Here is a 13946-nt window from a genome sequence, read left to right on the forward strand (position 1 = left end):
AAAATTTCAATTCAGTAAATATATATATATATATTGAAGACATACTAGTCTCTAGACTGAATACTGTAAAACCAAGATGAACAGAAACAGATATGCATGACATAAAGCTTTAGAACCTAAGAATAAAAAGTCACTATGGAGATTATGTGTTAATTCCAAAACTGAGAAAGAAAATATAACAAATGTGGAAAATCTTTATTTAAATAGCTGAACTGATTCTAATTTCTTCAGGTTTCTATGGTATTTCATAGGGGGACATATATTTCAATGTTTTTAAATGTAAAAAAATTTATAAGTACACAAAAGAGGGAAAAAATTGTTTTTCCCTCTAATGTGAGACTTCTTTGAGACACACAGTAGCTTTGTTTTTCTTATATAATTGAATTTTAGAAGAAAAAGGGGCCCTGTGTAAAATCTTTCCCCAGCATGAGAACACAAGAGTTCCCACTGATAAAGCAGGCCATCTAGCTCACCTGGGAGCCAAGGGCAGGATGGGAGCAGTGCTGATTGCAAGTCTTAGTCCTTGCTTCTGGTCCAGGTTCGTTTTCCATCTGTATTCCAGTGAAGCGTAGAATACAGGGTAGAAAGAAGAGAGTGGTGTAAGTGCCATCCAATTAATTTGCATATTTGAAGAATAAAGGTCAGTGGACCTGAAAGAAAGCTTCAGGGTTGGTCATTCCTTTCTCCACTCTTTCTCTTGTTTCTCCTTCCTAAAAGATAGTTATCTACTCTTTACTAAATGCTTTGTAACACAATAAATGAATTTATACTTTAATTATATAAATATAAATATAATATTTATAATGCTTTATAACACATTATACTATATACAATATATAGTGATAAAGTAAAAGTGTTAGTTGCTCAATTGAGTCTGACTCTTTGGACTGTAGCCCACCAGGTTCCCCTCTCCATGGAATTCTCCAGGCAAGAACGCTGGAGTGGGTTGCCATTCCCTTCTTCAGGGAATCTTCCCAACCCAGGGATGAAATGTGGGTCTCCTGCATTGTAGGCAGTTTCTTTCCCTCTGAGCCTATAATACAATTATAAATATAAAGATAAATACAGTCCCGCCCTCAGAGATAAATAGGAAGGCTTAAAGGGAGAAGAATGGGAGAATGGAGAGTGAAGCAAAGTACTCCCTCCCAAAAACATACCCACACACACCAGGGAGTAGGAGAGTGACCTAGGAAAAGTGCTTCTGGTCTGTGAATTGTCCCTAAATTTACTTGGTTTTATCCTGTTCTTTCCTCTGTCTATTAGCCTCTATTACTGCCTTTTCAAATGCAAATTAGAATCCCCTCTTATCACCAAGCTTCATTTACTTTCCCACCTTCAGTAGTTAGCACCCTGCTCTGCATGGGAATGACACAGCAGCTCAATTGGGTGGAAACACTCTGTCCAGCAGCAGTGACCAGAGAAATCAATTTATAATCCAATAGACTGATGCTGCTCCATCCTGGCAACAATTACTGTTACTTGGGGAGCTTTTTAAAATATATCCATGCCTCCCTTCACCCTTGACCAACTAAGCCAGAATCTTTTAATGCTTGGTCCTTGGGGATTAGCATTTAAAAACAAACAAGTAAACAGACAGCCTCTCTCCTGGAGGTTTCTAATATGTTACCAGAATTCCAAACCACTGGTCGAAGAGATTCTCCACTCTTGCATGAGGGTCTTGAACTTTACTGCAAAATATCTATTTGGAAAATTTGAAGCGAACTTTGTCCTTTGATTTTCAAGTAACAGGAGGTTTTTTTTTTTTTTTTAAGTCTGGATATCCCTTTATTATTTTCATGTTTTATGCTTTCTTTCTGTTTTGATTTGATTTATTCTATTTTCTTAGCCCAAATTGTCAAAATTTGGGATTTCACATGTTGCTTCTTATTACCTATTTTACAAAAGTTCTGGAAGGTTTTTGTTTGGCTTTGTACTTTGCTCTGTTCTTAAAGTATATATTAAACTGAGATTGTTGCTGCAACAGGAGGCACTTTTATTCTGATTTTGTGATTAGTTAATACGCTTTCTTTCTGGCAAACAGATGGTGAATTGAACGTAGAACTTTTCTTTTGAGTAGCTGCTTGAGTGGGGATTTTATTATAAATATCACAGAAGGACTGCTCAATCAAAAGATTTTACATTAAATGAAGACAAAAAGTCACAGCCAGAGTTGGCTATTTTGTCACAGGACAAAGAAGCTGTGTGTCTCCCTACCAGGTTATTCAGTGACTGACTTAGAAACAGTTTTTACTTTATCTAGAGAAAATTATCATAATTAAGTTGTCTTTCTGAAATTGGCACTGTATTATGTTTTTTACAAAAGTCAATAAAACAAGAGTGTTTAAAATATATCTTTCAAAAAATTCAAGTGATTTATTAACAAGTACAGCGGTTGCCATCATAAAAATTATTGACTCCCTTTCTTATCAGGCTAAGAATGATTTTTTTCTCTTACACATAGCATGTTATATATATATAAAATACAAATAGTATTGATATAACATATTTTTTGATTTGTAAAAAATCTTGAAGGTTTAAGGATTTAAATAAAGTTGCCTTTTTAGTGATATACCTGTCCTCACAAAATTGTTTTTTTATCAAGAACCTTGAAACCTTGACCTGTAACAAGTTTGGAAAAAGAAGTTATTTTTTTCCAGGATTCTTAACTCCCTCCCCTCACCGTTGTACTGGGTTGTGTATCTAATTCTAAGCAGTCCTTAAAGCTGGGCTCTAATTCACTTATTTTCCTTATTTATCTTTTACTAGTATACTCAATCTGTCTATCATAACATTGTCTCTTCTTATAATCACTTCATCTGCTAAGGGATGGGTCATGTTTCTGTGTAGCCTCATATCTTTCAGCAGCACACTCGAAGTTCTTGGGTTTCTAAGCTCTTCATCATCTGTGTCATTCCTGGAGATTTATTATAGCTGTTTGCATTTAAACAATGAGGTCTAGAAATTTCTGGAAACTGGTTGTGGTTTTTATTCACTACACAAGTTGTGTCCGACTCTCTGCGACCCCATGATCGCAGCACACCAGGCTTCCCTCTCTTTCATAATCTCCCTGAGCTTGCTCAAACTCATGTCCATTGAGTCAGTGATGCCATCCAACCGTCTTATCCTCTGTCACTGGCTTCTCCTCTTAACCTCAGTCTTTCCTAGCATCATAGTCTTTCCCAGTGAACTGGGTCTTCTGGAAACTTAGATTAAAATAAATGTTCTGTCCATTTTATCTCAACTTTTACATAATATTTAAGTAAAGACAGGCAGACAGATGTGTGTTGCATAGAAAAGTTATGGTTTTGAAGGGCTTGCTTCGGTGCATCTTATCAGAAGTTTTGATGAACTTCAGTGCATTTTATGAGTGGTGTGGAATGTTTTGAGGTGCAGTGGATGTCGCTAATGTGATTGATACTAAAAGATGGGATGTTATCACAAAGAAGAATATGCACTTCTATCCTAAAGAAATATACAGTTTATTTACCTTGATTCTGACTTGCCTCTCTGTTTACAGGGAACAAGCATGAGAACCATCAAACCAGCTGCTAGAAAGGAAAGGTGGCATCCTGGGGTGTTAAGGGTAGTGAGGCTCAGGAGTGTTTAGATGGAGGTCTCTACCTGCTTCAAGAGTGTCTGTTCTATGACCATCAAGTTCCCCTGTCCTTGTCTTGCCAGCGTCTCATCGCTGTTTCTGACTCTTGGCTTTCAACCTGACTTTGATTTCTATTTCCTGCACTTGTCTTCTGGACTCTTACCCTGTCTTACCGCCCCTGTCCTCTGGCAGCATCTTACATTATGCCTGCCCTTTCCTGTCTGAAAAGTCTGCTTTATTTCAGAAATTCTGCAAGTCCCATTGATGATAATGCTAAGTCGCTTTAGTCTGACTCTTTGCAACTCCAGGGACTGTAGCCCACCAGGCTCCTCTGTCCAGGGGATTCTCCAGGCAAGAATACTGGAGTGGGTTGATGTGTCCTCCTCTAGGGGATCGTCCCAACCCAGGGATCAAATCTGCTTCCCTTTTGTCTCCTGCATTGGCAGGCGGGTTCTTTACCACTTGAGGAAGCCCAAGTTCTGTTGGTCTGTTAACTATTTAGGGTGGTCCTTGAAGTCTTGCTGTCTTTTTGTTGAAGTATGTGTGGATGTGTTATACTTCTAGGCTACAGAGAATGACTGGTATTAAAGATGAACTAACTGCCAAACAGATTCAGCGATGATGAAGTATCTATGATATGTTATTTACATTTGCTATATGTTATTTGATATGTCAGTTGTATTTTTTTTTTGGTAACATGATAAATTAATCTTATTTTCTCAAAGTTTCCCTTATGACTTAAAGCTGTTTTTCTCCCAGCTATCTTTCCCATTTCTCTAGAGAACAATGAAAAACTAATGAAAAGCTATCTTTGGATTTTACTTCATTAAATTTGTATTAAAGAAAAATTCCTTTATTTCTTGAGTTGCTACATTTCAGGGTTTGCAAATATATTTAAATTCAAAAGTCACCAAAACCACAGGGCTGCTTATTCCTCTGAGTGACTCTTGTCTATTTTGAAGAAGAGCAGGGATAAGTAGAAGCAGTATGGAGACAGTTTTTCTTACTCTGGCTAATGTAGCTCAGGTGCTATCCTTTGAAAGGTGGTACTTACACTTGACTATAAGAAAGTAGAGTTGACCAGTCATCGAAATATTCTTTTTTTTTTTCTAAATTACAGAATTGACTCCTGAGGAGAAAGCCCAAAAGATTGCCAAAGCCATGCGCAAGCAGTCTTCCGAAGTCAAAGAGAAGTGGGAAAGTCTAAATGCTGTTACTAGCAGTTGGCAAAAGCAAGTGGACAAGGCGTTGGAAAAGCTCAGAGACCTGCAGGGAGCGATGGATGACTTGGATGCTGACCTGAAGGAGGCAGAGGCTGTGCGGAATGGCTGGAAGCCTGTGGGAGACTTGCTTATCGACTCACTTCAGGACCACATTGAGAAAACCATGGTCAGCATCTCTGCCTCAGATAAAGGGTTTTAAGAAATCCTTTCCCTGGTGGCTCAGAGGGTAAAGAGTCTGTCTGCAATACAGGAGACTCAGGTTTGATCCCTGGGTCAGGAAGATCCCCTGGAGAAGGAAATGGCAACCCACTCCAGTATTCTTGCTTGGAGAATCCCTGTGGACAGAGGAGCCTGGCGGGCTACAGTCCATGGGGTCAGAAAGAGTCAAGACAGGACTGAGCGACTGCACTTTATTGTTAAATGTAACACAAATAAGGAGAGCCACATACATTATATAAATTGTTACAAAGGATTGTTATAAGGCCAACACTGTGACAATATCCATCAAAGTCAGGATATAGAACTTTGCTAGACACAGCAGATGTTTTCCATATGCCCCTCACCATCGGAACTCCCCTCCCTACCAAAACAGCAACTAAGGTGACTTTTTCAATACTTTACTTTTATTTTGTGTTACACATTTTCACCCAGCTGTGAATCCCTAAACAGTATAGATTTAGTTTTATCTGTTTTTGTAAGAATACTTTGAAGTCCCTTTTAATCTCCTCTATCTTTTCCCCTCTATCTTTTATTGTCTCTGCAAGGTATTTGTTGAAGAAACTGAATTGTTTCCTTTATAGTGTTTTTCACAACCTGGCTCTTGCAGAATGGCATCCACATGACGTAGTCTGGCAGGTTGCTTTTTACATGGGTGGTTGGATTTAAAGGTTTAATCAAAAGTGTACTGTTTTACTGGGCATTTTTACTAACTTTTACTAATTATATCTTATTGTCTGAGTATATAATGAAGAATTATTTTAGCTATAAATTCTGTTCGTAATATTGCACAGAGTTAAGGATGTTAGACTTCTGGTCTAGATTCCCTTTGGCTCTTGTATTCTAGAACATATCCAGAAAAGAGATTAGTGGAATTTAGGCAGTGAAAGACACAAATAAACAGATTTAGAATGTTTTGGGATTTGTGAAAAAGTAACAGTCTTCCTCTCTCAGTCGTGTCTGACTCTTTGTGATCGCATGGACTGTAGCGTACCAGGCTCTTCCATGAAATTCTCCAGGAAAGAATACTGGAGTGAGTTGCATTCTCTTCTTCGAGGGGTCTTCCCAACCCACGGATTGAACCCAGGTCTCCTGCATTGCAGGCAGATTCTTTAACCTCTGAGCCACCAGGGAAGCCATTGAGGTTCATAATAGCATAGTAAACTGTATGGGTTTCCCAGGTGAAGCTAGTGGTAAAGAACCTGCCTGTCAACGTAGGAGGCTCAAGGGTTCGATCCCTGGGTCAGGAAGATCCCCTGGAGGAGGAAATGGCAACCCACTCCAGTATTATTGCCTGGAAAATCCAATGGACAGAGGAGCCTGGAGGGCTACAGTCCATAGGGTCCCAAAGAGTCAGACATGACAAAAGCAGCTTAGCATGAAGTAAACTATGTAGTAGGTAGACATGAAACAAAGAATAAATGGATGACAAATCAGACTGACAATATCAATAGTGGGAATGGGATTTTTATTGCAAAAGATATACATCTTTTGTGCACAGACATTAGATAATAGTTTCCTTTTTGTTTTGCATGTGGCTGAATAAGGGAATAGAAGAAAGGTCTAGGAAATTTACTGAATCCTACTCAGGCAAATTGTATAAGTAAATATATATTTGTGTATAGACATAGGAATAATAATAGCATTTATTGATGATTATTACATGCCAAGACCTGTTCTTTAGCCAGTTTGTGTTGCTGTCCTTTTTAACTCCCACACCAACCCAGCAAGCTAAGTATTATTATTGTACAAATGATAAAACTATAGATATTGCTTCATGCCCACACAGCTAGTAAATGGTGGGATTTCATGATTAGTTTCTTGCTCTTCTTTTTCATTGTAGAGACCTCATTGATAATACTGTCATTAAGCTCAATTTTGATTGACTCTTTGAATTTGAATCTTTAAAGGTTACATATTATATTTTAAACAAAATATTTATTATTAAAAAGTATTGGGGTCTGCCATCTTGCCATCTTTCATGGTAAATATACATGTTTCCAGGGACCATGAATTAAGTAGTCTTCTTCACGTAACTGTTCAGTTCAGTTCAGTTCAGTCTCTCAGTCGTGGCCGACTTTTTGCAACCCCATGAACCGCAGCACACCAGGCCTCCCTGTCCATCACCAACTCCCAGAGTCCACCCAAACCTATGTCCATTGTGTCAGTGATACCATCCAACAATCTTATCCTCTCCTCCTGCCTTCAATCTTTCCCAGCATCAGGGTCTTTTCCAGTGAGTCAGCTCTTCACATCAGGTGGCCAAAATACTGGAGTTTCAGCTTCAACATCAGTCCTTCCAATGAACACCCAGGACTGATCTCCTTTACGATGGACTGGCTGGATCTCCTTGCAGTCCAAGGGATTCTCAAGAGTCTTCTCCAACACCACAGTTCAAAAGCATCAATTCTTTGGCGCTCAGCCTTCTTTATAGTCCCACTCTCACATCCATACATGACTCCTGGAAAAACCATAGCCTTGACTAGATAGACCTTTGTTCACACAGTAATGTGTCTGCTTTTTAATGTGCTGTCTAGGTTGGTCATAACTTTCCTCCCAAGAAGTAAGCGTCTTTTAATTTCATGGATGCAATCACCATCCCCAGTGATTTTGGAGCTCCGAAAAATAAAGTCAACTGTAGTATCCATAAATCTGAGTTAAGATAGCAAACTGAAAATACAACTTTTTAGGATAGGATAAGTTCTTTGGAAGTTGCGCACTTCTTGTGTTTTAAAAGACGATTTTCAAACACTGAAAAATCGTTAAGCCAATAGATTACAGAAACTATGTTCTATTGGTTTGCAAAACTGACTCTTGATTGAGTAAGAATTTACCTATTTGAATTTGAAAGCATCAATTTTTAATATGGGATGATTAGTGTTGAGGGAAAAATGAAGTTATATCTGGCCTAAAATTTTGGGACTTGTTAATCCCATTTGATGAAGAAATTACCCATCTCTGCATCCAAATCCTTCTGTTTACATTTCTGCTTATGTGGGAAAGCTAGGAAAAATACAGTTAATATTTAAGACCAAGGGTTAAAATATTTTATCATCTTATTAGGGAAAAAAAGAAAAGAAAACCTAGGTCTCTTTAAGCCAAATAAATATATTCAAACTTTGGCAGGTTTCATATGTGCTTAAAGAATACTCCTGAAGTTATAGGCAGGTGAAAATAAGTTCTCTGATTATTGCTAAATATTATTAAATATACCAAAGCAACTGGAAAACAAAATATTTTAGAGTGATTGAATAATTTCAAGTTCCTAAATTATACTTAATTGCTCTTATCTGTGGAGTACACACCTCCGACAGGAGAAGAGCTGAGATTCCCTTCTGCCAACAGGCTGCTGGTCAGCACCTTAACACATGCAGATGTTTTTATAGCAAAGAAAACCTCATAGATTTTATTCTTCCATGGGAAAATGCAGCCAAATCATGATAAATTTGTTCTTTATATCAGAACACATAGCAGATCTGAAACTGTTTTACAATTTGCTTTATTTCAGAAAGTGCCTTTAGTTTGGAGCTCTTAAAACCCAAAAGATAAACTTTCTTAATGGAAAGATTCCTTGTTACCATAAAATACTGGACCACAAAAACAAAATTAAGCCTAAAATGCATTATTTGTCTAAGGACTTTTAATGTTTTTATCTGTGGCTTGTAAGAAAAAAGCATTATTTTTATGTTCAGTTCAGTTGCTCAGTCGTGTCTGACTCTTGCAACCCCATGAACTGCAGCATGCCAGGCCTCCCTGTCCATCACCAACTCCGAGAGTCCACCCAAACCAATGTTCATTGTGTCGGTGATGCCATCCAACCATCTCGTCCTCTGTTATCCCCTTCTCCTCCTGCCCTCAATCCATCCCAGCATCAGGGTCTTTTCCAATGAGTCAGCTCTTCACAACAGGTGGTCAAAGTATTGGAGTTTCAGCTTCAACATCAGTCCTTCCAATGAACACCCAGGACTGATCTCCTTTAGGGTGGACTGGTGGGATCTCCTTGCAGTCCACAGACAGTCCAACTCTCACATCCATACATGACCACTGGAAAAACCATAGCCTTGACTAGACGGACCTTTGTTGGCAAAGTAATGTCTCTGCTTTTGAATATGCTATCTAGGTTGGTCATAACTTTCCTTCCAAGGAATAAGTGTCTTTTAATTTCATGGCTGCAATCACCATCTGTAGTGATTTTGGAGCCCAGAAAAATAAAGTCAGCCACTGTTTCCCCATCTATTTGCCATGAAGTAATGGGACCAGATGCCATGATCTTTGTTTCTGAATGTTGAGCTTTAAGCCAACTTTTTCACTCTCCTCTTTCACTTTCATCAAGAGGCTCTTTAGTTCTTCTTCACTTTCTCCCATAAGGGTGGTGTCTTCTGTATATCTGAGGTTATTGATATTTCTCCTGGCAATCTTGATTCCAGCTTGTGCTTCCTCCAGTCCAGCGTTTCTCACAATGTACTCTGCATATAACTTAAATAAGCAGGGTGACAATATACAGTCTTGACATACTCCTTTTCCTGTTTGGAACCAGTCTGTAGTTCCATGTCCTGTTCTAACTGTTGCTTCCTGACCTGCATATAGGTTTCTCAAGAGGCAGGTCAGGTGGGCTGGTATTCCTATCTCTTTCAGAATTTTCCAGAGTTTATTGTGATCCATACAGTCAAAGGCTTTGGCATAGTTAATAAAGCAGAAATAGATGTTTTTCTGGAACTCTCTTCCTTTTTCGATAATCCAGCAGATGTTGGCAGTTTGATCTCTGATTCCTCTGCCTTTTCTAAAACCAGCTTGAACATCTGGAAGTTCACGGTTCACATATTGCTGAAGCCTGGCTTGGAGAATTTTAAGCATCACTTTACTAGCGTGTGAGATGAGTGCAATTGTGCAGTAGTTTGAGCATTCTTTGGCATTGCCTTTCTTTGGGATTGGAATGAAAACTGACCTTTTCCAGTCCTGTGGCTACAGCTGAGTCTTCCAAATTTGCTGGCATATTGAGTGCAGCACTTTCACAGTATCATCTTTCAGGATTTGAAATAACTCAACTGTAATTCCATCACCTCCACTAGCTTTGTTCGTAGTGATGCTTTCTAAGGCCCATTTGACTTCACATTCCAGGATGTCTGGCTTTAGGTGAGTGATCACACCATTGTGATTATCTTGGTCTTGAAGATCTATTTTGTACAGTCCTTCTGTGTATTCTTGCCACCTCTTCTCAAAATCTTCTGCTTCTGTTAGGTCCCTATCATTTCTGTCCTTTATTGAGCCCATCTTTGCATGAAATGTTCCCTTAGTATCTCTTATTTTCTTGAAGAGATCTCTAGTCTTTCCCATTCTATTATTTTCCTCTATTTCTTTGCATTGATCACCGAGGAAGGCTTTCTTATCTTTCCTTGATATTCTTTGGAACTCTACATTCAAATGGGTATATCTTTCCTTTTCTCCTTTGCTTTTCATTTCCCTTCTTATCACAGCTATTTGTAAGGCCTCCTCAGACAGCTGTTTTGCTTTTTTGCATTTCTTTTTCTTGGGGATGGCCTTGATTCCAAGGAAAAAGCTCTTGTCATCTCTAAAATCTGTCTTAGAGTTATAATTTTTAAAGAACTTTCACCATCATTTGAAATAAAACTAGTTTTTATTTAAAATTATATAAACCTGAGAATATTTTCTAGCATTTTATTGTTCATCTTTAAGGCCTTCAAAATACAAAGATATTGATTTTAAAAGCTGATTATTATACTATGATATAAGATCACCACTGAAGAAAGCTTGAAAGATATGAGTTCTGTATCTCAAACTGAGTCTGTGGGAACTCGGGCCTTTTCAAAGTCCAGATTGAAAAATTCTCCTTTCCCACCCCTCTCTAAGTCCCATGCTTTTTTTATTAAATATGAATTCTTTAAACCTATAATGTCTCTGTTATCGTACATCTTTTGTCATTGACCTGTATTTGTGAATTTGTTTATTTGTATACATTCTGTCACTCATGAATGATCAACATCTGCAATCATGGAGAAAAACTATCCCAAACTGAATTCCTTCCACGCAGCAGCAATTTTCACATCGTCATGGGCTTGCTTTCTTCTATCTGATTTTGATTTTTTTTTTTTTTTTACTTTATGCTCGATTACAGAGTAATTTATTTAACCCCACCACTTCAATCATTTATCTACAGCTGAAATCAAATGTCCATCCGAGGCCTAAATTTGAAATGCTAGTGTCTTAAAGGTTCTGGTGATATTTCCTTCTGTGTTGCCTTCTATGCTCACTGTTTCAGGTGTCATTTACACAGTTACCTCCAAGGTCTATATCTTTCATTTTTTTCTCTGGGCTCCAGATCTGTTCTTCTGACCCTCCAACTTGAGCATCTTCATGTGGTTTTTGGACATGTTCAACAATTTTGAAATAAACGTATTATCTGATTTGTTGAAAATTAATTTTCTTTTTGAAAACAAAATTATGTTAGTAATGTTATTTTGATGTTTACCAACCATAATGATTATTTTTAGCCTTTTCATGTTATAAAAAGAGGATTTGGGAAGTGCCTAAATGTTTCATTTTTATAAGTATGAGGAGGAAGTAAAATTAATATTGTAGTGTTTCAATAAAACCTTAAAGCATTCAAAAGCACTTTGATATCTGTTATTCATTAGCTAAACTTGGAGTGATGAAAGAGGAGAGGAAATGGGACTGAGACACATATGCCTACTCTCTTAAAGGGTGAAGACTGCAGAAAAGATGACACTTGAGAGCTTGTTCTAATAGTATGTTCACAACACTTAATGCCTGTATGTTTGGGTACACAGTTAATATTTAGCATAACAAAGAATTAAAAATATTCAAGTGTCTTTTAATATCCCACTTCTGTTCCTGGTGCTATATTGGCTTGTGTGTTAGTGTTAGTTGCTCAGTTGTGTCTGACTCTTTGTGACGCCATGGAGTGTAGCCCACTGGACTCCTCTGTCCATGGGATTCTCCAGGCAAGAATACTGGAGTGGGTAGCCATTCCTTTCTCCAGGGGATCTTCCTAATGCAGGAATCGTACCCCAGTCTTCAGCATTTCAGGCAGACTCTACTGACTTAATCTTGCCTCAAATACCATTTTTGAACCTTGATCATTAGAAAGGAACTCTGCCCGTCTTTTATTACTAACTTTGAGGGGAGTGTCTGTTCTCAGGAAGCTTCCATTATATGGAGGGAGATATTAAAATATGAATGCTCACATCACCAGGAACTAAGAGCTCTAATAAGAAATAGTATATAAAATCTAGAACAAGTGGTTCATATGGCACAAAACAATAAAAAATGCCCCCACTGTAAAACCTGATTTGTGTGTCCAGAGAAGTGCAGCTTGGAAATCCTGGCTGGTTTGGAGATGAGGGATAGAAAGCTGGTGAACACATGGGCAGGGCCTTCAACCAGGACTGGAATAAGAAAGGCCTCTGAGAAGTCTTCCCAATAGGTGGGGCACTCCAGTGAGTCTTTCAAGGGATGGATGGAATCTTAAGCAAAACTTTATGGGAAAAAAGATACATGAACATAGAGGGGGTTGAAATTATGTGGAGAAAGGAGAAAAACTTGGTGTTTTCATTATTTTGTTGTTCGTTCTCATAGGACATATCACTGTCACTGAACCCAAATATTTTTTGTTTGTTTTATTTCTCCCTCTTGATATACATCCCTTCAACCTCCACCTGTTCCAGGTCTCTTACTATGCCCCAAACTGTCATTTGTCAATTCTAAGCTTCGTTTACCTCTTTTCTGATAGACCCTGCTCTTCCTTCCCTACCTCTAACCACAAGAAAGGTCATAAATGACTTTGAAAGAGAGAAAACTTACATCTTAAGTATATAATAGGCATGGATTTTATGGTTAGGAAAGCTTTTTGTACTGGCCACTTTCTAACTTAATTTTAGATAGAGACATTTCAAATTGAGTTTTTGCATCAAGTGAAAAAATATTAAAGTATCCATATGAAAAGCTGGAAAATATGAAAGAAAATTAAAGATAAAATCCAGTCTAGCAATTAGTAAAATGAATAATAATGTTTCCCAGAATAAACAGTATAAATGGAAAATTTGAAGGAAATACATAATCATTAAATACATAAATCATTTAAATGTGTTTGTGCTATAATTTTTCTCTTCATGCATCTGTTTAGATTCTCTGGTTTATAAAGGGAAACTCTGGCTGGTGGTCCTGTTTCTTTAAGACCTCAGTCAAGTCAGTTGTTGAGTGAGCAGGTATCACAGATGGCTTTTCAGCTGATCTTGGTGTTTTGTTATTTATTTATTTATTTTAGGAAATACAGAATACTAGCTTTTGTTTTATTCTTTTCTAATGACATTATTCTCATCTTTTCTCCTAGGCATTTAGAGAAGAAATTGCACCAATCAACTTAAAAGTTAAAACAATGAATGATTTATCCAGTCAACTGTCTCCTCTTGACTTGCACCCGTCTCTAAAGATGTCTCGCCAGCTTGATGACCTTAATATGCGATGGAAACTTTTGCAGGTGTCAGCTGATTCCTCTTCATAATGCAGGCTCACACCTTGGTCTTTAAGCCCTACCCCACTGTTCTACCACTTGCCTTCCTTTCCTCGGTCTTTATGGGTTGTATTTAATAATGGATTTCTAGCATATGATGACATTTGTTATTTGTCTTTCTGTATCTTGAACCCAAAGGCCTCATTTACTTTTGAATATAGATTTTAATGTAATTTTATAGCATTCTCTTCATAGGATTTTTGTAGAAAATGGCAAAACGTCAAATAAATCATAGTAATTGAAACCTATGGTAGGTCACAGAAACATTCTTTCCATAATGGCTCATAAAGGAGTCATTTTTCTTACTTGAATTGTGGTGTTTTTTTTTTTTTTTCTTGTGAAAAGTTAAGAAAGTCTCCATCCT

At 37.7% G+C, this 13946-nt stretch overlaps 1 protein-coding gene across 1 annotated transcript in view; it reads left to right on the top strand.

Annotated features, from left to right (window-relative positions):
• UTRN (utrophin) overlaps positions 1-13946 on the top strand; it is a 551097-nt gene that overhangs the window by 431190 nt on the left and 105961 nt on the right. The window contains exons 55-56 of the mRNA XM_068985316.1: positions 4716-4984; positions 13403-13549. Of these exons, the coding sequence (XP_068841417.1) occupies positions 4716-4984; positions 13403-13549 (416 nt within the window). The remainder of the gene's footprint in view (positions 1-4715; positions 4985-13402; positions 13550-13946) is intronic.

The sequence above is a fragment of the Capricornis sumatraensis genome, chromosome 13, assembly GCF_032405125.1.
Source record: "Capricornis sumatraensis isolate serow.1 chromosome 13, serow.2, whole genome shotgun sequence".
Lineage (NCBI taxonomy): Eukaryota > Metazoa > Chordata > Mammalia > Artiodactyla > Bovidae > Capricornis > Capricornis sumatraensis.